Source organism: Lampris incognitus, chromosome 1 (genome assembly GCF_029633865.1).
Source record: "Lampris incognitus isolate fLamInc1 chromosome 1, fLamInc1.hap2, whole genome shotgun sequence".
Taxonomy (NCBI): Eukaryota; Metazoa; Chordata; class Actinopteri; order Lampriformes; family Lampridae; genus Lampris; species Lampris incognitus.
The window spans coordinates 125,945,218-125,967,687 of NC_079211.1; the positions used below are offsets into that span (position 1 = coordinate 125,945,218).

General features: G+C 42.1%; 1 protein-coding gene across 2 annotated transcripts; it reads right to left on the reverse strand.

The window, feature by feature from the left end:
• Window positions 1-3,907: 3,907 nt before the first annotated feature.
• On the reverse strand, window positions 3,908-17,330 carry slc14a2 (solute carrier family 14 member 2). Of its 2 annotated transcripts, none has more exons than XM_056291772.1 (9): window positions 17,265-17,330; window positions 12,746-12,926; window positions 11,181-11,370; window positions 10,034-10,162; window positions 9,182-9,374; window positions 5,670-5,817; window positions 5,070-5,204; window positions 4,568-4,617; window positions 3,908-4,464 (listed from the first exon to the last, which is right to left on the reverse strand). In XM_056291772.1, exons 1-9 carry the CDS (start codon window positions 17,286-17,288, stop codon window positions 4,087-4,089), a joined length of 1,428 nt encoding a protein of 475 aa, XP_056147747.1. In that variant the 5' UTR covers window positions 17,289-17,330; the 3' UTR covers window positions 3,908-4,086. The 2 variants fall into 2 exon arrangements, with proteins under 2 accessions (XP_056147747.1, XP_056147756.1); XM_056291781.1 differs by lacking the exon at window positions 17,265-17,330 and adding an exon at window positions 16,570-16,622.
• Between the last annotated feature and the right edge of the window lie 5,140 nt (window positions 17,331-22,470).

Below are 22,470 nucleotides of genomic sequence, written 5' to 3' on the forward strand. Positions count from 1 at the left end.
TCAAAAACAAAAATAGCATTATTTTATACACTGATCCTACCCTATATTTCAAAATCAGACTGAGAAATTAATCCAAGCATTTATAACAAGTAGACTAGAGTACTGTAATGGTCTATTCACTGGCCTCCCAAAATCAGTTGTGCAGCAACTTCAGTTAATTCAAAAGGCGGCTGCACGTGTTCTCACCGGAACTAAAAAGCATGAACATGTTACACCTGTTCTTACATCTCTGCATTAGCTCCCTGTCAAAACTAGAATCAATCAATCAATCAAGTTGCATTTTTATAGTGCTTTTCTAGCTGCAACAGCCACTCAAAGCGCTTTACAATTAATTCACACACACACACACACACACACACACACACACACACACACACACACACACACACACACACACACACACACACACACACACACACACACACACACACACACACACATTTCTTCATAATTTGATTTTCAAATCCTGGTGCTTGTATACAAAGCTCTAAATGGCCGTGCACCTCATTATATAAAAGACATGCTAATTAGATAGAAACCAGCAAGAACTCTCAGGTCCAATGGCAGTGGTCTTTTAACCATCCCTCTACTACTAAAGCAGGGAGAGCTGCCTTTTGTATTTACACCCCAAGTAGATGGAACGCCCTGCCTGATGACCTGAGATAGGCCCCCCGCACTGGACACATTTAAAAGCAGGTTAAAAACCTTACTTTTCACAACAGTCTAGGGCTGAATTCTTGGTGTGTATGTGTGTGAGTGTGTTTTGTATATTTTGATATTTGGTATATTCTGCTCTGATTCCTGTATAACTGCACTAACGCCTGTTGATGTGCATATTTATTTTCTAAATTTGCACTTTTAATATTTTTTTGATTGTATTGTCATTTTCTGTAAAGCACATTGTGTTGCCTGTGTATGAAATGAGCTATATAAACAAAGTGTGTTGTTTTTATTGGCTTGTTTTTTTTTCTCTTCAGTTTATTGTCACAATTCTCTGACTGCGTGTAAAAATGGTGGCACATAATACTCCCCTCAGTAACGCATCCATCTCTGGATATGTTATTCAAAAATAATTTTACATTTTTTACCTTGTAAATACTTTTTTTTGTTTGCATTGTACTGTTTTATGTATGTATTCATTTACCTTTGATTTTGATAACAGTTCATATAAGATGCAAGCAGATCTATTGTATTTTTCATCTGTACATCTGTAATAGAGAGCTTGTACGTATGTCGTCTGGTTTACCCTGTTTAAAACGTGACATTTCAGATTAGAACATGCTAGAATATTCTGCATGTCATGGACATTATGCCGGAAATGAACCTCTATAGGGTTTAGCTTATCGATAATGGTGTAAGCAGCAACCCTGCATGTTATGTGATATAACACAAAATCCTTTTCTTATGACATTTCATAAAGTACAATAACAAATTAAAGCCGCAAGCGGCGTTGGGAGGGGTCCAAGCATTGGCACTGTTGCGCCCCCTATGGAGCAATTTCAATGGTTTTGTCCTCATGATCATGTACCTTCACCCAACGTAAATAATTAACGCTATGATACGTAGGGGCCTTTTATACACCTAGCCTGTAATAGACTACCGTTTCAACATGAAACTAAACCGCTGTTGGTAATGTAATAAAGATTGAAGAATCTTGCTTCAGAAACAGTAGCCCACCCGAGTTTCCAACTAGATATGACAATGTCGGATTACTTGGGTCGCCTGTGTCCTAGACGATTACTGTAATTTTTTAAAATCTCAGAAACATGTGCCAGAGTTTCCAAAACTGGACCAGACGGTGTCCGACTTCTTGCGTCCTAGCCGACTGCCGTAAAAAGAAAAAGTATGTCGTTATACCCAGGTGTCCTGGCGTGTGGTATGTAGAGCTGCAGCGCTTCCACACCAAATAAGTCAAAATAGCGGGCAAACTATATGACTGACATAGGTGGTCCCAATAGTAAAGTTGTTGAGTACATTGAGATGTATGGGTCGATTAAGTTTTGTGTTGATTTGACTTATGCTGTGGGAGTTATGGCCTTTTAAGCATGACCCTTTGTTATAGCGCCACCATCTGGCTGACATGGGTGTTTTGTAGTGCCAGAGTAGTGGGGGGGGCCGTATAAATGCACCTACCAAATTTGGTTGGTCTAGGACTTATGGTTGCATAGCCTCAGACACTTTTAGCTGAGAAACCACGCCCAAACTAATACAAGTCAAAATGGCGGGCAAACTATATGGCTGACATATGTGGTCCCAATAACAAAGTTGTAGAGCACATTCAGATGCATAGGTCTGTGCAGTTTTGTGTTGATCTGACTTATGGTGTGGGAATTACGCATGACCCTTTGTTATATAACCACCATCTGGCTGACAGGTGATTTGTGGTGCCTGAGTAGTGGGGGGCCATAGGAATCCATGTAACAAAGTTGGTTGGTCTAGGATTTACGGTTGCTGAGCCTCACACACTTTTAGCGGAGAAAAATAATAATAATCCTAACAAATACAATAGGGTTCCAGCAGCTTCGCTGCTTGGACCCCTAATAAATGACATATGGCCACCTCACAGAACTGCCCCCTCTTTCCCCAGATCATCTTTCAAATGATCAAATTGTGGATTATGTGAGGTAGAAGCCCCATCAAAACGCATGTATGCAGTTGTGGTGAAAAAAAAAGAAAACCAAGTTGAATTGTAATGCAAAATCTCCTGTCTCATATTTCTTAGACGAGGATAACCGTAAGACACAATTGATGGGTTTTTGTGCAGCATTTACACTTACTGTGAATTTACTTGCCGTGGAAAATAAAACTGGGTCCGGTTTTTTTTGTGCCTCCCCCCTTTTCTCCCCAATTGTACTTGGCCAATTACCTCACTCTTCCGAGCCATCCCTGTTGCTGCTCCAGCCCCTCTGCTGATCCGGGGATGGCTGCAGACTACCACATGCCTCCTCTGATACATGTGGAGTCGCCAGCTGCTTTTTTTCACCTGACAGTGAGGAGTTTCACCTGGGGGATGTAGTGCGTGGGAGGATCATGCTATTTCCCCCAGTTCCCCCTCCCTCCTGATCTGGCACCCTGACCAATTAGAGGAGACGCTACTGCAGCGACCAGGACACATACCCACATCTGGCTTTCCACCTTCAGACACGGCCAGTTGTGTCTGTAGGGATACCTGACCAAGCCGGAGGTAGCACGGGGATTTGAACTGATGATCCCCATGTTGGTAGGCAATGGAATAGACTGCTACGCTACCCGGACCCCCCCCCCCCCCCGAGTGTCCATATTTTGACCGTGCTTATTGATAGATTTATTTTAAAGTGCACCATTTTGGTCAAATTTCTGAACTCAGTAAATGAAGTTATGTTATGTCTATATCAAGCATGATGAAACATTGTTTGATGTATACATAACTGGGTATTAAATAGGTGCTTAGGAAAAAGTGTAATGATCTGCATTTCCTTCACTGACATTTTAAAGTGTGCTTGCTGTAAGCAGCAGTGTGACCAGTTCAGGCCAAAGTGAACTGTATTAGTTGCAAACTTGGTAATGTGCCCGAAGGCAGCATGAGATGTAGGAAGACAGACCTTCAACTTGAAGGTCCCCATGTGGGCAAGCAAGGTCTGCTGAAGTGTCCCTGAGTAAGACAATTAATACCCACCAACTTCAGAAGGTGCTGCACTGAAAACTATCCTGCAATCTTGTCTCCTTGTGAGGCAGGTCAAGTGAAAAAGAGAGTCCCTCTCAGGGATTTATATAAGAGTTAAGTCTTTCACAATATAGACCCACACGGTTTGGAATAAACTTTTAATATTTAAAAAAAATATAGATATGTATACATTTCACAGAAATGTCACACTTTAATTAGCAAACAGTAGTGACTTGTTTTTTTTAATCCAATAACCATCTCTGGATTGCTATGAATTCATGTTATGTATGCATTTTGTGTTTGTATGTGAAGTGGGCATGCACACACGTATATGTGCACATGTGCATGTGTGACCATGTGTGTAATGTATGAGTATGTGTGGGTGTGCAGACAGACGTGACTGTCAAACTGTGTCAAGCATTTTCTGTGATGACAACGTCATTTCAGTCTCTGTTTGTTATCTCCTCCTCAGGCACATGCAGCCTTACGTCTGTCTCCATGTTTTCAATGTATGTGCCCTCAAGCTGTCGCTCTAATGCATCACTCAAACTGTTCTGTTCCTCCATTCTTTCTAGCTCAAGTTTCAGCTGTTCTTTTTCATTAACTTTCACTTCTTCCTCCGTGGTTTTTTGCTGTTGCTCCTCCTTCTCAGCTTTTTCCATCTTCTCCTGCTTCTTGAGTTTCCAGAAGAAGCATAGGTTCTTCTCAGGGTAGGTGACCTTAGCAAGTGGCAGCTTAAAGATCGCCTTGGTCCCCGTGGTTATTAGGAGAAAGGTAAGAGCAGACAGACAGAAAGGCCAGGTGCAGGCAGGCAAACCAAACTGTAAATAGATAAATAGAGCTGTTAGCCTGACTTTAGCTACTTGTGAGTGTAACAGTCTCATATAAGGATTTCAGAAGGTTGGATATAAGTTGTGTTCTTACAGCAGACATAATGTTGGCGATGGCTGAGCCAAGATATGCACAGAAGAAACCTGCAGGAGACCAAGTAGAAACACAGTAAATTATGTGCCATGCCTTTGATCCCGATTCTAATGCAGAACTTCAGGAGAACTAACGGTTCACAAGTCAAGTCAATTTTTTCACAAATTATAAATTTGCTCAGTGGGCTTTACAGCAACACAACATCCTGTCCGTAGACCCTCGCATCGGATAAGGAACAACTCCCTAGAATAACCCCTTTAACAGGGAGAAAAATAGGAAGAAACCTCAGGGAGAGCAACAGAGGAGGGATCTCTCTCTCTCTCTCTCTCTCTCTCTCTCTCTCTCTCTCTCTCTCTCTCTCTCTCTCTCTCTCACTCAAGACAACAACATTGCAAATGTTACACATTGGATGGCAACATTTGAATTGTGTTGTATGTTCAGAATTAGCTAGGTTTTAAGAATTTGTTACTTATTATAGTGCGTTTGGTGGGTGTCTACTTACCACAGGTCATCGCAAGCAAGTGCACCTGCCAGGTGAGAGCATAAAACATTCCTCCAATGGCAATACATGCTAACACACAGTTGTATCCCCAGAGGCCAAAGTAGATGTTTTCAAATGGAGCAGCCAGCGCCAAACCTATAAATCACACACAAACTGATATTAACAAGCATTAGGGAGGTACTAAGGTAGTAAATAGAGAATTTCAAAAAATGTATTTAGGAATGTTAACTGTAAACAGTGAACTAATGTGACAGCCTCTGCTGATTGTTCCTTTAAAAACGTTTGTAGCGTGACTGTGTCTGGAAATTACAACATAGTCGTAATATATTGGATGTGACAATTCTTATAAGCTGTGAATAAGTATGGTTGGGTGACAGACAACGTGAAAACATGATTGAGCTGATGCATGATCAGTTACAAGAACTCCACTAAATGCCAAATTCACTCGATAGGCATGTGCATAAGAATAAGTATAAGATGCCCTCTTTATCTTCACAATGATGCAGAGTCCATTGGAATGAAAGGGACTTGTACAGGAGACACAGAAGACTTTTCCTTATGGTGCTGCCTACATTGCCATATTTGCTGTATGATTGTTACCTGAGACCATGCCCACTGTAGAACCCAGGACAGCATGGGCACATGTGATAGGGGAGGAGATGAAGAGTGCAATGATGAAGATCCCACCTGTCCAGGGGTTGTCGCAGCCATATACCTGCCCTATTCCCACAGGCACTGACTGAAACAGCTAAAGGGATACAAGCAGAAAGACTAAATTGGATTGTAGTAGATACAAAGCAGAGATCAATAGCTGAAATCTTTCCACTAATGAGTTGTGGTAGTAATAGATATAAATATACTATCAAATATACCAAAACACTACCATTATATATATGTATGTTGATGTTCCCTCCAGATCAGTTAAGATGTGCATAGATTTGCAGAGTGCACCATTGCTACGCCAGTTTAAAACAGCTCAAAAAGTTGACAAGTCTGACACACCCTTTCTTTAAATGATTATCAAGTTCAAGTGAAAATTCAGCCTTAAACACCATCATGGTTCTGTGAGAGTATCTGGTATGTGAGGACTCTGAGATGAGACAAGGGGTTGACTGTAAGGATGAGGGTGGACTTCTTGATGTGTTTTGAAAATACTACAATCCTGAGGACACTGAATGTTCTTGGGGACAAAATGCAGACTTTCCAGATGCTTTGAATTCCAACCTGATATTCACACACAGTGGTAAAACATGTCTACCAAATATACCATGGGGTTATATTTGTGCTTCATTCCTGAGCAAGCAATGGGAAATGTGGAGCATAGAAAAATATATTTTGCAAGCATATACATTATATTTTGAAGAGAAGTTATATGCGAGCAAAAATAACTTCATTTGAGCAAACAAAAATCTATGCTCAATAAATGTATTTGCATGTTTGCTATTATCCATATAAATGTCCATATTAATAACAATAATCCCTTTCACTCAGTTTTACTCAAACGCCCTCTCATAAACTCTTGCAAGGTGTGCTGGCAGACTGCTGCACACTAGCTCACATTTTCACTCTCTCGCTCAACCTCTCCACTCTGTGTGCGCTCAACTTTGCCTGCACACTCACTCACTCATTCACTCAGCCAACTTTGCAGACCTGCACACTCACTCACTGAATTGGGAGACAGCCAACCTGACACAACCTTACAAATTCTAGAGAATGATGAGTCAGACAAGTCACACAACAGCATATGTCTCAAGTTACATGGGGATATAATGTTAATCCAAACAACGCAACACTACAGCACTAGACAAGGCATTTATGTAGTATAAGTCAATAGTAAAAAATATTGACCGAAAATGTGTTTTAGTCCAGTTGTAGTCGAATAACTCCACTCTAATCAGTTGTCTTTTTTTTCATAAAGCTTCCAGAAAACAGCCTATCAAAATTTACCTTCTCCAATTTTCTGATTGGTTTATTTTGATGCACATTTCTAACACTGTGCCAGGTTGAGCGAGTGTCCAGCTAAAGTTGAGCACACACAGAGTGGAGAAGTTGTGCGCGAGAGACAATGTTAGCTAGTTTGCAGCAGTCTGCCAGTGCACCAAGCAGTAGTTTGAGAGAGGGAATATGAGTGAGAGGGGTTATTATTGCACATTAATGTGGATAATAGCAAACTGCAAATACGTTTATTGAGCACAGAATAGATTTTTGTTTGCTCAAATGCACTTATTTTTTGCATGCATATAATTTCTCTTCAAAATATAACTTGTGCTTGCATAAAATAGTTTCTGTGCTCTAAATCTCCCATTGCTCACTCAAGAATGAGGCACACACACATTCATAAATATATATATATATATATATATATATATATATATATATATATATATATATATATATATATACACTACCGTTCAAAAGTTTGGGATCACCCAAAAAATTTTGTGTTTTCCATGAAAAGTCACACTTATTCACCACCATATGTTGTGAAATGAATAGAAAATAGAGTCAAGACATTGACAAGGTTAGAAATAATGATTTGTATTTGAAATAAGATTTTTTTTACATCAAACTTTGCTTTCGTCAAAGAATCCTCCATTTGCAGCAATTACAGCATTGCAGACCTTTGGCATTCTAGCTGTTAATTTGTTGAGGTAATCTGGAGAAATTGCACCCCACGCTTCCAGAAGCAGCTCCCACAAGTTGGATTGGTTGGATGGGCACTTCTTTGAGCAGATTGAGTTTCTGGAGCATCACATTTGTGGGGTCAATTAAACGCTCAAAATGGCCAGAAAAAGAGAACTTTCATCTGAAACTCGACAGTCTATTCTTGTTCTTAGAAATGAAGGCTATTCCATGCGAGAAATTGCTAAGAAATTGAAGATTTCCTACACCGGTGTGTACTACTCCCTTCAGAGGACAGCACAAACAGGCTCTAACCAGAGTAGAAAAAGAAGTGGGAGGCCGCGTTGCACAACTGAGCAAGAAGATAAGTACATTAGAGTCTCTAGTTTGAGAAACAGACGCCTCACAGGTCCCCAACTGGCATCTTCATTAAATAGTACCTGTTAGAGCCTGTTTGTGCTGTCCTCTGAAGGGAGTAGTACACACCGGTGTAGGAAATCTTCGATTTCTTAGCAATTTCTCGCATGGAATAGCCTTCATTTCTAAGAACAAGAATAGACTGTCGAGTTTCAGATGAAAGTTCTCTTTTTCTGGCCATTTTGAGCGTTTAATTGACCCCACAAATGTGATGCTCCAGAAACTCAATCTGCTCAAAGAAGTGCCCATCCAACCAATCCAACTTGTGGGAGCTGCTTCTGGAAGCGTGGGGTGCAATTTCTCCAGATTACCTCAACAAATTAACAGCTAGAATGCCAAAGGTCTGCAATGCTGTAATTGCTGCAAATGGAGGATTCTTTGACGAAAGCAAAGTTTGATGTAAAAAAAATCTTATTTCAAATACAAATCATTATTTCTAACCTTGTCAATGTCTTGACTCTATTTTCTATTCATTTCACAACATATGGTGGTGAATAAGTGTGACTTTTCATGGAAAACACGAAATTGTTTGGGTGATCCCAAACTTTTGAACGGTAGTGTATATATGTGTGTGTGTGTGTGTGTGTGTGTGTGTGTGTGTGTGTGTGTGTGTGTGTGTGTGTGTGTGTGTGTGTGTGTGTGTGTGTGTGTGTGTGTGTGTGTGTGTGTGTGTATGTGTGTGTATGTTCCCTCCAGGTCAGTTAAGATTTGCATAGATTTGCAGAATGCACCAGTGCTATGCCAGTTTAAAACAGCTCAGAAAGTTGACTAGTCTGACATGCCCTTCTTTAAATTATTATCAAGGTCAAGTGAGAATCCAGGCTTAAACACCATCATTGTTAAGTGAGAGTATCCGATAGGTGAGGTCTCTGAGGTGAGACGAGGTTTAATGTAAAGATGGGGGTGGACTTCTTGATGTGCTTTTTGAAAATACTACAATCCTGATGACACTGAATGTTCTCGGGGACAAAATGCAGCCTTTCCAGATGCTTTGCATTCCGACCTGATATTCACACACAGTGGCAAAACGTCTACCCAGAGAAATATGGAGAATTCTCTAGAATCTCTCTTACCTTGGCTACATCGATGTTAGCCCAGGTGATGTTGGGTAGCTCAGAGCGAGGCTGGATGAGAACTTGTGGGAAATGGTGGTTGTAGTGGCCAGTAGCCACCATATGGACACACACCAGGATATTGAAGGGCAAGGTGAAAACTGGGAGGTCCCAGCGACTGTTGATAGATGCAAGGGCACTGGACACTATTGGGCTGGAATAGGAGGAGACATATTATTAAAACATTGCACATTGCATCTTCACGATATTTAGTGATGAAGAAAAAAATCTACCAAAATCACCACCCAACCACCTTGACTCAGTTTGCTCTGCTCTTTAAAAGAGGAAAAGAACAGAGAATAAGAAAGTAAGAATAGGGGGATGAGGTGATGGAGCTATGTACTATATTGTTAAGATTCAAACAGAATGCAGGTCATCTCTAACCAGTAAGATCATGTTGATTTAAAAACATTGACAACAGAACCAGTGCCAGACTGAGGTGTGACTAAAGTGGAGATGAACTCTTATATGTCGAGCTGCTCACTTGACTCAAGCAGCATCTGCACCTGTGCGCAAAAGGTATCTTAAACTAGGATTTGACACAATTTAACCTCGAAAAGAACAAACAAAATATCGTCCCGTGACTTGAAATCTTAATATTTAAGTGGTACCATTATTCTTTAAAGCTTCATGCATGCCTAAGTCATTTGCTATGTGAGACTTCATTTCATTGTCCTACATTTTCCCTCGGTGTTTGAGAGGGATAAGACTATAGTTTAATTTGAAGCCTTTCATGTTGTGAAAACTTCCATCTATTTTAATATATCGCCATATCACTCTGTCATAAACACATGGCAACAGAGAGATGCTCACCACATCATAGACATGAAGACGTTGGGTAGCAGGAGCCACCAGTACCAGTTCCCAGCATTGGAGAACACAGCCATGAGTAGGCCCACCAGGATGCCATTGTACCCGTACAGCCCTGCAGCTATTGCACCTCTGATAAAAACAAATAAACGGAAAATTAGTTTGAAAAGTATATGAACAAATGAATGACTCTATGATTGCATTTCTCACTGTATTATGAATATAGAATAGTATAGCTTAGCACAAAAATAGACTATATAGAGTAAACAGAAAAAAATCAAATTGGACATTAAACACAACACACCCATAATACTGAAGTCATGTCCCATAAAAATATGTGTATGTATAAGAGCTAATGCACATGGGACAGCAATAAAACTAGATAACACAAGGGTGCAAGTCAGTAAGCTATGGCCTTAATCTATTACTGTTGCAATTGATGACAAGGTAGAAATGAACACATTGTCATGGTCTTGGCCATGTCTCCAGTTTCCCTTGTGTTTCTATGTGTTTCCCTTTTTCCTGGTGTCTCCTGTTTTCCCGTGTGTGTGTGTGTGTGTGTGTGTGTGTGTGTGTGTGTGTGTGTGTGTGTGTGTGTGTGTGTGTGTGTGTGTGTGTGTGCGCGCGCATGTGTGTATGTGGCTCCCTTCCCTGGCACTCTCCAGTTCATCTCCTGTTTGGCAGCTCATTCACCTTACCTACCCAGTCTGCACCCCTGCCTTCCATCAACTCATCAACTCAACAGTCTATGTACTCTGGTTTCCCATCCGCTCATTGCCAGATTACATAACATAACAGTTAAAAACAATTAATTAACCCCTTTTATTTAATGCCATTGTCTGTGTTCACGTTGTCTGTGTTCGCATGCAATGTCATACAAAAACAGGTCATTTAAATGAAAATTTACCTTGAATTTTGCGATAGAATTTACTGATAAGCCTTCCGGAGGTGTTATGGAGCTAAATCATGAAGTGGGAGTGTGTAATTGAATGTGGCCGTTTGATAACCTATAATGTACCAATTCCAACCCTCTTAACACCTAAACCATGTTTCCCTCTACATAGAACAAGGGTGACATCTGATGCTTTGCACCAAGGTTGCAGTGTTTATTTACTACTATAATTGTATCATTTTTTAAATTTATTCAGACCTGTCCTGTTGCAGTATGAGCGCAGAAATTGTGGCAAAGAGTGTGCCCACAAAGCCGTTGAGGGCCCACCAGTAGTTCTGCAGGATCAGACCCCCAAAAATGATGAGCCCACTCAAAGGGTTGTTCACAAACATCACCTGGGCAGCTCCACGCAACACCCAGTCCAGCAACTGGAGCAGAAAAAACTGCTCTAGAGGATGAGAAAAGAGATCAAATTTAGCCACTCTCCCAGGTTTACCTAGGAGCATACAGATGTATATTTCAGTGAAGGATGCACATTGTTGTATCCTCTGAGTCAGTGTTACACAGTAGGGAGCAGTAGAAAAACTGACATTTGATTTTAAAATTGAGACAATTTATTTTCAAAGTGCTTTTGAGAAAACAAGTTCACCACAAAGTGCTTCAAAGTGTGCCGAAGAACACAGGGAGAGGGTGTGTCATGGAACTTTGAGACAACAGATGACAGCTTCACTAATGGGATTGACTGACTGTCAGCAACCATCAACAAATGTGGCTATTTGAAGATGGGACTTAACATAATGGGGTGGGTAAACTTATTTTCTTTGTGAATACAATTCAATTCACATTTCGTTTACCATATGGATGCCACCAAGTAATAAAGAACATGGTCTATACAAAGCAATAACCTCAGTTATGTGGGTGTTCTTGCCATCAATAGATGATCCACACTTCATTGATTGTGGCGTATATGTCTTTTTTATATATATCTATATATATATATATACATACATATGACTACCCAAACATCTTCCACATGCCACAGCATTTTCATCCATACCTTAGTTTTAGTGTGGCAGGTACCTGGGACCTCTTAATCTATTTGCAACAAGATCATGCTGCCCACTCGCAATGTGCCATAGAACGCAGGGGCGAGGGTGTGTCATCGGATTTTGAGACAACAGATGACAGCTTCACTGATGTGATTGTCTGAATGTCAGCAACCATCAACAAATGTGGCTATTTGAAGATGGGACTTAACATAATGGGGTGGATAAACTTCTTTGCTCTGAATACAATACTAGTTACATTTTGTTTACCATATGGATCTCACCAAGTAATAAAGAAAAGGGTCTTTAAAAAGCAATAACCTCAGTTATGTGTGTGTTCCTGCCATCAATAGATGACCTACACTTCACTGATTGTGACATATGTCTATTTTCTTAGGTACATATGTGTAACCCCCCAAACATCATCCACATGCCACAGCATTTTCATCCATACCTTAGATTTAGTGTGGCAGGTACCTGGACCCCTTAATCTATTTGCAGCAACATCATGCTGCCCACTCGCAATGTTACACACTTTCACACCTGAGAGATTCCCAGTACAAACATAGTTTTCCACTGCTGGTCATAAACAGCAGTAGCTTTACTGCTTTGTTCAAGGGCACATCAACAGTATGTGTAATGGTGCACTCCCAAAGGAAAATCTGGCAGTTATTCTTGTGGAGAGAAAGATATACAGTATGTTGGCTACAGTTACATGTTTATCTCCTTTAAAACATTTTTTTTAAATTGGCTGTTATTCTGCAAGTATTATCTTACTTTTCATCCAATTCCCAAATGCCTCCATGTCTCCAGAGAAGTAGGAGACTCCCTTTAAGAAGCGGGCTCTCGCCTTCTGAAGGGATGTGGGTGTTTCAGGCTGCCCATCATTTGCTGTCTCTTCCTGAGGCTTCTCATGCTCCGAATGTATCACTGCCATCAGAGGCTGGAGTTCCTGAAGCTGATATTGTGGGGAGAAACATATTATTGCTGATTTTGAAATAATTTATAGCAAGAAAGGTGAGATGTTTGTTAGAGATAGTCCTCACAAAACTAGAGCTTTAGATAACAGGTGGTCTTTTTTTACCAACACCCTAGGGTGTATAGGAAGTCCCTGCACCCTGAAAAGGTGGTAGAGACCCCGTCTCACTACATAGACAGAATTTCTCCAAGGTGAATTATGAAATAATGTAAAATATAAATTGATAATAATGATAAAGTATTGTGGCAAGCTGGTGTGGAAGAATGAGTCAAGAAGCAGAGATCTCTTTTTAACTGCAACTCCCATGCCCCATACACTGCACGACCCCGGGAGTGCTCTTTTATTTTCACAATTGCCAGAACAGACCAGATCTGACAACACACAACGAATGCCATAACTGGCATCATCAGTCTATGTCACGGTCCTACAGTCAGTCAGTCAGTGAACGGTCTTCTACTTAGTCCGAGTTGAACCCCCAATCAAACAACCAAACAATAACCAAAACATGAACTAAAACACAATTTTAACCCGAACATTAACTGTCCCATGAGCCCCTGCACTCCCCCAGTGTAGAGCCGCCGACAGTTGGAGAGACCGCCTCCCCAGGTTGCTACATAGCCCCCACTTGAGGGGTCAGTCGTCACACATTACATACATCTCATCACACATTACATAGTCCCTCAAAAGTCCAGGGTGTCGCCGCTGGCAAAAAGACCACCTCACACACTGTGTGTCACAAGCCCTCTTCTGCCGCACTCTGGAGACGGCCCAGGCATGGTGGATGCAGGAGTCACAGCCGTGCAAATTCAGCTCCACGTCTTGTCGACAGCCAAGCCAGTAGAACCACCCCCTGAGGTGGTGGAAGGTCTTGGCATTCCCGTAGCGCCCCACCCCCACTGAGCCAAGGACCATCTTGAGAACCTGGGGACGCGGCACACAGGGCACCAATAGCTGCAGGAGGCTGCTCCCTCATCTGGGAGCTTGCCACCACCAGTATGCCAACCCGTCGTGGAGCGTAGGATTTTACCTCGGGCCCCAGCGCTGACACCTCTGTCCACTTGGAGCGCCTCACCAGCACAAGGGCCACATCTGCCTCCTGCTTCTGCCTAAGTTGCTGCGTGGTCAACAGGAACAACCTCTCCTTGTTGCTAGCAGTCTGGATGGCCACCACCATCGGCGTCATCTGGCCGTGCTCCTCCTGCTGCTGGTAGCAATGGCACTTAATGGATTTTTCCCTTTTTCTCCCCAATTGTATCCAGCCAATTATCCCATTCGTGGGTGGCATCTGGACACTGCTTGGCATCCTGCACATCATATTCTTCATAAATTTTATAATTCCATTATAATTCTGTTATCCTCTTTCAATGTTGTATTCTGTAAATTGTGTAAACACAACATCCATTGCATGTTGTCCGTCTTGGGAGAGAGATCCCTCTTCTGTTGCTCTCCCTGTGGTTTCTTCCTATTTTTTCTCCCTGTTAAAGTTTTTATTTTTTTTGGAGTTGTTCCTTATCCAATGTGAGGGTCTAAGGACAGGATGTTGTGTTGCTGTAAAGCCCACTGAGGCAAATTTGTAATTTGTGGTAGTGGGCTATACAAATAAACTTGATTTGACTTGGCTTTGCCGATGATGTAATCTTGCTGCTAAAAAATCTAAACAGTTCTATCGCTGCACTCCTAGATCTTATTAAAACATTTGGAAAAATATTTGGATACAAAGTTAATTATTCAAAATCAGCTATAATGTTACTTAATGATTTAGAGAGGAAAACTAGCCATGTTTACACATATTTATTTTCAACCAAATAGATAATTTCTAATCTGCTTTAGCAGGAACAAGCTCTGAGGGAGTAGGGTACCATCACGACCTTGTACATTGTTTTAAGACACACCCTTTTTTATTTATTTTTTAATTAAAATTGTTTACATTTTTTTATTCTGTTTTTTTCCTTTTTCTTTTATGTCCCTACTCGGTTGGTGGAGACGAGTTGTGGTAGGGAGAACAGGGGAAAATGTCTTCTGTGTTCTGTATAATTGTTATTAATTGTATATTCTGATGGGATTTGCAAACTATAAAAAAAATGAAAATGAAAGGAATCTGTCTTTCCTTCAATTTTCTCGAAAACTGTTCATCCGATCGACTTCACACTTGGTGGGTGTGTTGCTGATGACTCAAGGAAGTGCAGTGTCAAGTGTGAAGTCGTAAGGATGAGTGGTTCTCTAATTAGCTTGCTCAAACCTAAGTTAATGAGGCTAAGTTAGCATGTTATGTGTTTTTCTCCCCAATTGTACATAGCCAATTGCCCCACTCTTACCCACATCCAGCTTCCCACCCGCAGACACGGCCAATTGTGTCTGTAAGGATGCCCGACCAAGCCGGAGGTAACACAGGGATTCGACCCGGCTATCCCCATGTTGGTAGGCAATTAAATAGACAACTACGCTACCTGGACACGCTAGCATGTTACACTGTTTTTTTTTCTTCCCCAATTGTACATAGCCAATTATTCCACTGTTACCCACATCCGGCTTCCCACCTGCAGACACGGCCAATTCTGCAGGGATGCCCGACTAAGCTGGAGGTAACATGGGGATTTGAACCAGAGATCCTGTGTTGGTAGACAGCTGACATGTTATACGTTCCCGCCCCCCCCCGCTCTTTTTCTCCCCAATTTTACCTGGCCAATTACCCTACTCTTCACATCCGGCTTCCCATGCGCAGACACGGCCAATTGTGTCTGTAGAGACGCCCGACCAAGCCGGAGGTAACACGGGGATTCGAACCGCTGACCCCGTGTTGGTAGGCAACGGCATAGCCTGCTATGCTACCCGGGTGCCCAGCATGTTATATGTTCGTACCAAACGTACAGATGTGATGATGTCACGCGCATGACACAGACGTGATGATGTCAAGTGCATGACGACATTGCGGGTATGAATACCACAGTTCAAACGTCCCCACACTCAGAGTGGTTCTTGAGATGCAAGCAGCAATACTCTAGGCCAAGCAATTGGCCTGTTCCAAACAGGCATGTTTTGAATGGGCACTGCAATAGTAATTATTTAAACGGAAGTTGAGCCATTTATTTTTAAGAATCCATTCGTTGAACATAGATAGTGACTTTTTAGATCTCACAGCACATCACAAAGCACATCGACCCAGAACGTACAATGTTTATGCAGGATGTGGATAGTGATGAAGCATGAAGCAGCAGGGGAGTATGAGTAAAAAAAAAACCCCAAAAACAAAACCTGAGTGGTGCTCAAACATGCAGCAATAAATATGTCAGTTAAACAGTGTACTGCTATGTTGCCAAAGAAAACCCCTTATTTAAACCACACTCAGCCAGATGTAAAGAGAGCTGGCTAAATTCCATTGCAGCTAGGAGACAGGTCAAAACCACCATCATTTTTTCTAGACTTGCTGTTTAAAGGTCAGATAACAGGTACTATTGCACTTGTCTCTAGACCTACATGAATAAAGGATGCAGGGATTGCACACACACACACAAAACCCATCTAGTCAAAATGGTGCATCATCTGACCATGATGAGTGCTGATGGATGTGTAGATTGTGGTAAGGTAGTTTTATTGTGAGCATCAGCTTAAGCCGATTCCTTACTTGGAAAGGAGTGCAGAGTGACTGCCGTGGGGACAAAGGTGGAGCAGCTGATATTCTTTGGAATATTCTGGAGAGGACATAAATCAGGGTGTCAGTCTGCACCACATTGACACTTGGCCATTGCTTGTTGCTGAGTTAAATGAATGATCTGCATTATCTGGTGAGCTTTATTTAGTGTCAAACAATTAAAGGTTTAATGCTCAATAATGATGTCATGCTTTTTATTTTTATTGTTTATTGTTGAATACATAATTTTGAGAGGACCTCATTCCCAGACATTATTAAAGTTTAGCTCTATCTGAAGAAAATGGCAAGATATTGTTAATTCTAGAAAACCAGATAGCAGCTTTTTTTTTAAATTGATTATTGATTTATGGCAGTCTTGACTCTAAGAGGAAACAATATTCCTGCATGACCCTTGGCTTATAAAAAAAGGCATATATCATGGCATTTTACAGTGATGGTTTAGTTATATTATTGGGGATCGGCTTTTTAAAATCAACATTCACTCATGCAGCCACTTAATTATGGAACAAGATAAACATGACACAAAGTAATCGGCTGACTGAAAATATTTGTTCAGTTATCCATTCTTGTATAAAAGAAATGCATTCTCTGTTTTGTTCAGCTATGAATAAGGTGCATTGCTGGTGTCCAATAAGCATGACAGCAGTAGATTTAAGGATTATTCCTACCTGTGAACTGTGAGGTCCCGGCATATGTTAAAGGTTTGGTACAGGATGCTGAGGATGCCAGCTTATTTCATGCTGTAGTTAGAAAACCTCCACACAAACCTTTTATAGCAGCAGACAAAACCCCACCTCCCACTACTTTTCTTCATCTTCCACTTCTCTTCTCTTCTACCCCTCCCCCCTCCTAGTGAGATTTTTAGAAGAAAACGCCACTGTAGTTACCTTTAATGCCATGCCCACCTCTACCCCTATTTCTCAATTTCCCTTTGCCTGTCTCTCTGTCTCCGTCACACAATCTCTCTCTCTCCCTCCCTCTCTCTCTCTCTCTCTCTCTCTCTCTCTCTCTCTCTCTCTCTCTCTCTCTCTCTCTCTCTCTCTCTCTCTCTCTCTCTCTCTCTCTCTCTCACTTACTCACTCACACTCTCTCTCTCCCTCCCCCTCCCCCTCTCTCACTCACTCACTCTCACACTGTCTCTCTCTCACTCACTCACTCACTCACTCACTCACTCACTCACTCACTCACTCACTCTCTCTCTCTCTCTCGCTCTCTCATGCATATACACCCTTTCCAACACACACACACACACACACACACACACACACACACACACACACACACACACACACACACACACACACACACACACACACACACACACTCCTCAAACAGCATTCCGCTGAAGCTGTAGGCGATACAGCTCTGGATGATTGATTTCAGCCCATCTCGTCAACCAGGTGATTCATACCCGGTTCGGGTCAAGGTGAGTGTCAAAGTCAGATTTAATGGCCAGGTATAAGCGTGCAGACACAAGGAATTTCATCTGATGACTTGCTGGACCGGGTTTCTTATGTAAGTCCTGTTAAGTTTTGCAAGAACAAAATAATAAAGGTGGTGATAGGGAGTGACAGATGATTAGGCCAGAGTGGAATTTTTGATGTAAAAGTTGGATGCAAGCTATGGTGCATGATTGCTGAAGTCATTCTTTAACAGTAGTATATGTTATAAAAAAGGCATAAGTCAGCAAGCTAATATTGAGAAAAAAATATGAAAATATTAGATTATCAGGGGGTATCATTTACACAAGATACTCTCTGTTAGTCTGACTGATATTGCTGAAGCCGTAGTTAAAAGCAATTTAGAAATTAATAGATAAACATGCAGACTGAGAAAAAATGGCATGAAAATGTCTTTATGCATGCTCAGAGTCCAGGTAAGAAATCAAAGAACGTTGAATCAGTTCATCTGGACACAGTGTTTATTGACAGATAAGTTTCATCACTCATCTAAGTGACCTCTTCAGTCTCAACTGATGGCATGTACCATTGTAACTCTAGTTAATGGTCACACTCATATTTGCATATGAAACTGATCGATGGTTTAGGTCGTTATGCCACTGTACCACTGTATTGTTTATAAGGGTGGGGATACCTGCAGTCAGTTGAGACTGAAGAGGTCACTTAGATGAGTGATGAAACATATCTGTCAATAAACACTGTCCAGATGAACTGATTCAACTTTCTTTGAATGGCATGAAAATGTTGCAACGGGGGTCGCAGGGATTTTCGAGCCTATCCCAGCAGTCACTGGGCAGCAGACGAGGAGACACCGTGGACAGGCCGCCAGGCCATCACACGGCCGACACATACACTCACACTCATACATAGGGGTAATTTAGTATGGCCAATTCACCTGACCTACATGTCTTTAGACTGTGGGAGGAAACCGGAGCACCCGGAGAAAACCCATGCAGACACGGGGAGAACATGCAAACTCCACACAGAGGATGACCCAGGACGACCCCCAAAGTTGGACTACCCTGGGGCTCGAACCCAGAACCTTCTTGCTGGGAGGCGACCATGCTAACCACTGTGCCACTGTGCTGTGCAACGGACACCAGTAATTGAAAACATTAACATAATACATATACAGTGTACAGATCTAGATAATACTGAATCCAAAGTGTGCATTGTAGTAAGTCATGTCAATTTTATTTGTATAGCCCAATATCAGCATGGAAAAAAGAAAATGCTGGAACAGCGTAAACAAAGCTTAAATAATATCATCAATATCAATGTCAATATCATCTGCCACGTCAAGTCATGAGATTTTTCCCCGCAGGAAGTTAAATAACTTTCAGTGGTGACTGTTGAGTCATTTTTTTTCTTTATTCACCCAGGGGAGTACGCTGAGCACGTGTGCTCTTTTTCAGCAACGCCCTGCTACACGTTCATACTGTTCCACACATTCACACCTGGGAGCTGCCCAGTACAAGCACAGTCTTCACTGGTGGCCACTGAGCAGCTCCAGTACAACAGTTGGTTAAGGTTAAGTGAATTGCTCAAGGGCACATCAGCCATGGATATTGGGGGGGGTTAGCCATGGATATTGGGGGGGGCAGCCCCGTTCATTCACTTCCCCCACCCACATTTTTCTACTCGTCCAGGGGTTGAAACTGATGACCTTCTGGTCACAAGCCCACTTCTCTGACCTTTAGGCCACGGCTGCCGTATCGTAAAAAAGGAGCAGGTTTAGCTCCATAATTCCTCCAGAGGGCTTATTAGATAGATAGATGGATAGATAGATACACCAAGGTTGTCTCAGAAAAGGCAGTTATTGTCTCAGTACCAAGGATGCGCTGACATCTGTGGAAGGGTCAGTTGTAGGCAAAACTTAAGTCATGGGCAAAACATATGAGCAGTACATGACGTCTAACTAGAAACAAGTGGTTCTGTATTTTTCTACTACATTTGTGTTAGTACCAAGGTTACAAAAGTAAAAAATATTTAAAAAAATACAGTATAAAAATACATGCAAGGTAATGCAGAGATATAGAAGTGAGTATGTGGCAATAGGAAGAAACGAACATCGTCGCAACACCCCTTGCGGTGTCAAGTTTCAGCGTGGCGAGTCATTTTGCATACTTCACAAATTGCGAATCAAGATTACACGAGTCATTTTGCATACTTCACAAATTGCGAATCAAGATTACACCGTGATACAAACATCTTTATCATCATCATGATCAGGATAAGGAGGTGTCCAGTCAGGGACTGGCTACAGGTCATGGTCAGATGGGTTAAAATCATTGTTATCATTTCCAACAAGATGTGAGCGGGAAAGGATAACATATTGGTTTCTAATCATGGCATCAATCATACTAGTGATGGCTGACTTTAAACAAGGTATGACACAACATTATCCCAATAGCAAGAAGGCCTATGGCAGGGGTACCTAACTCCAGGCGTTGAGGGCCACAGCGTCTGCTGGTATTTGTTCCAACCATGCACTACAACACCTGATTTAACTAATTCCTTTCCCTCCTTGGTCCAAGAGGTGAGCTTATTAGTTAAATCAGGTCGTGTAGTGCATGGTCGGAACAAATACATGCAGACACTGCGGCCCTTGAGGCCTGGAGTTGGGCACCCCTGGCCTATGGTGCAGCCTAAATCTATCTTGGCAAAAAGTGCCCCCATGCACCAAACATGTCGAACCAATCGAGGCCCCACATGCCATGGCCCACATTTTGCTTCGTCTCATTTACTAATTCGTCTAGTTTGCCCATGGCTTTAGTGAAGGAGCCCACAGGTGCAGTGTTGTTGGGAATGAAGGTACAACAAATGTCACTGAACATTACACAAACACTTCCCCTTTCTGCCAATATCATATCTAAGGCAAGTCTGTTATGGTAGGCCATCTGCGAGGTTGCGTGCACCTGTCCTCCTAACGAGCGCAATGCTACTAGTACTTTTGGCAGCTCCCGTTAGGGGTCATCACAGCTGATCATCTGTTTCCATTTCTTCCTGTCCTCTGCATTTTCCTCTGTCACACCGGCCACCTGCATGTCTTCCCTCACCACATCCATACACCTCCTCTTTGATCTCCCTCTTTTCCTCTTCCCTGCCAGCTCCATATTCAGCATCCTTCTCCCAGTATACCCAGCATCTCTCCTCCACACATGTTCAAGCCATCTCAATCTTGCCGCTATTGCTTTGGCTCCAAACCGCCCAACCTGAGCTGTCCCTCCCATATAATCGTTCCTAATCCTGTCTTTCTTTATCACTCCCAATGAAAATCTTAGCATCTTCAACTCTGCCACCTCCAGCTCCTCCTCCTGTCTCTTCGTCAGTGCCACTGTCTCCAAACCATATAACATAGCTGGTCTCACAACCATCTTGTAAACCTTCCCTTTAGCTCTTGCTGGTATCCTTCTGTCACAAATCACTCCTGACACTCTTCTCCACCCACTCCACCCTGCACTCTTATCACCTCTCTTCTGCACTCCCCGTTACTTTGGACAGTTAACTCCAAGTATTTAAACCCATATGCCTTCGTCACCTCTACTCCTTGCATCCTCACCATTCCACTGTCCTCCCTCTCATTCACACATAGGTATTCCGTCTTGCTCCTACTGACTTTCATTCCTCTTCTCTCCAGTGCATACCTCCAGCTCTCCAGGCTCTCCTCAACCTGCAGCCTACTCTCGCTACAGATCAAAATGTCATCCGCAAACATCATAGTCCATGGAGACTCCTGCCTGATCTCATCTGTCAACCTGTCCATCACCATTGCAAACAAGAAAGGGCTCAGAGCCAATCCTTGATGTAATTCCACCTCCACCTTGAACCCATCTGTCATTCCAACAGCACACATCATCATTGCCACACTTCCCTCATACATATCCTGCACCACTCCTACACACTTCTCTGGAACTCCCGACTTCCTCATACAATACTACACCTTCTCTCTTGGCACCCTGTCATAGGCTTTCTCTAAATCCACAAAGACACAATGTAACTCCTTCTGGCCTTCTCTATACTTCTCCATCAACAATTTTCAAAGCAAACACTGCATCTGTGGTGCTCTTTCGTGGCACAAAACCATACTGCTGCTCGCCAATCATCACCTCTTCTCTTAACCTAGCCTCTGTTACACTTTCCCATATCTTCATGCTGTGATTGATCAACTTTATACCTCTGTAGTTGCTACAGTTCTTTACATCGCCCTTATTCTTGAAAATCGCTACCAGTATGCTTATTCTCCACTCCTCAGGCGTCCTCTCACTTTCCAAGATTGTGTTAAACAATCTAGTTTAAAAACTCCACTGTCATCTCTCCTAAACATCTCCATGGCTCCACAGGTATGTTATCAGGACCAAGTGCTTTTCTGCTCTTCATCCTCTTCATAGCTGCCCTCACTTCCTCCTTGCTA

What these genes read in the sequence shown, in the direction of transcription:
- slc14a2 (XM_056291772.1), bottom strand. Translation starts at nt 17,288, where the DNA reads ATGCCGGGACCTCACAGTTCACAG. An exon ending in TACAGTGGGCATGGTCTCAG is followed by an intron (nt 5,205 to 5,669) that starts GTAACAATCATA and finishes TGTGATTTATAG; the next exon opens with GTTTGGCGCTGGCTGCTCCA. An exon ending in CTTGCTTGCGATGACCTGTG is followed by an intron (nt 4,618 to 5,069) that starts GTAAGTAGACAC and finishes GGTCTCCTGCAG; the next exon opens with GTTTCTTCTGTGCATATCTT.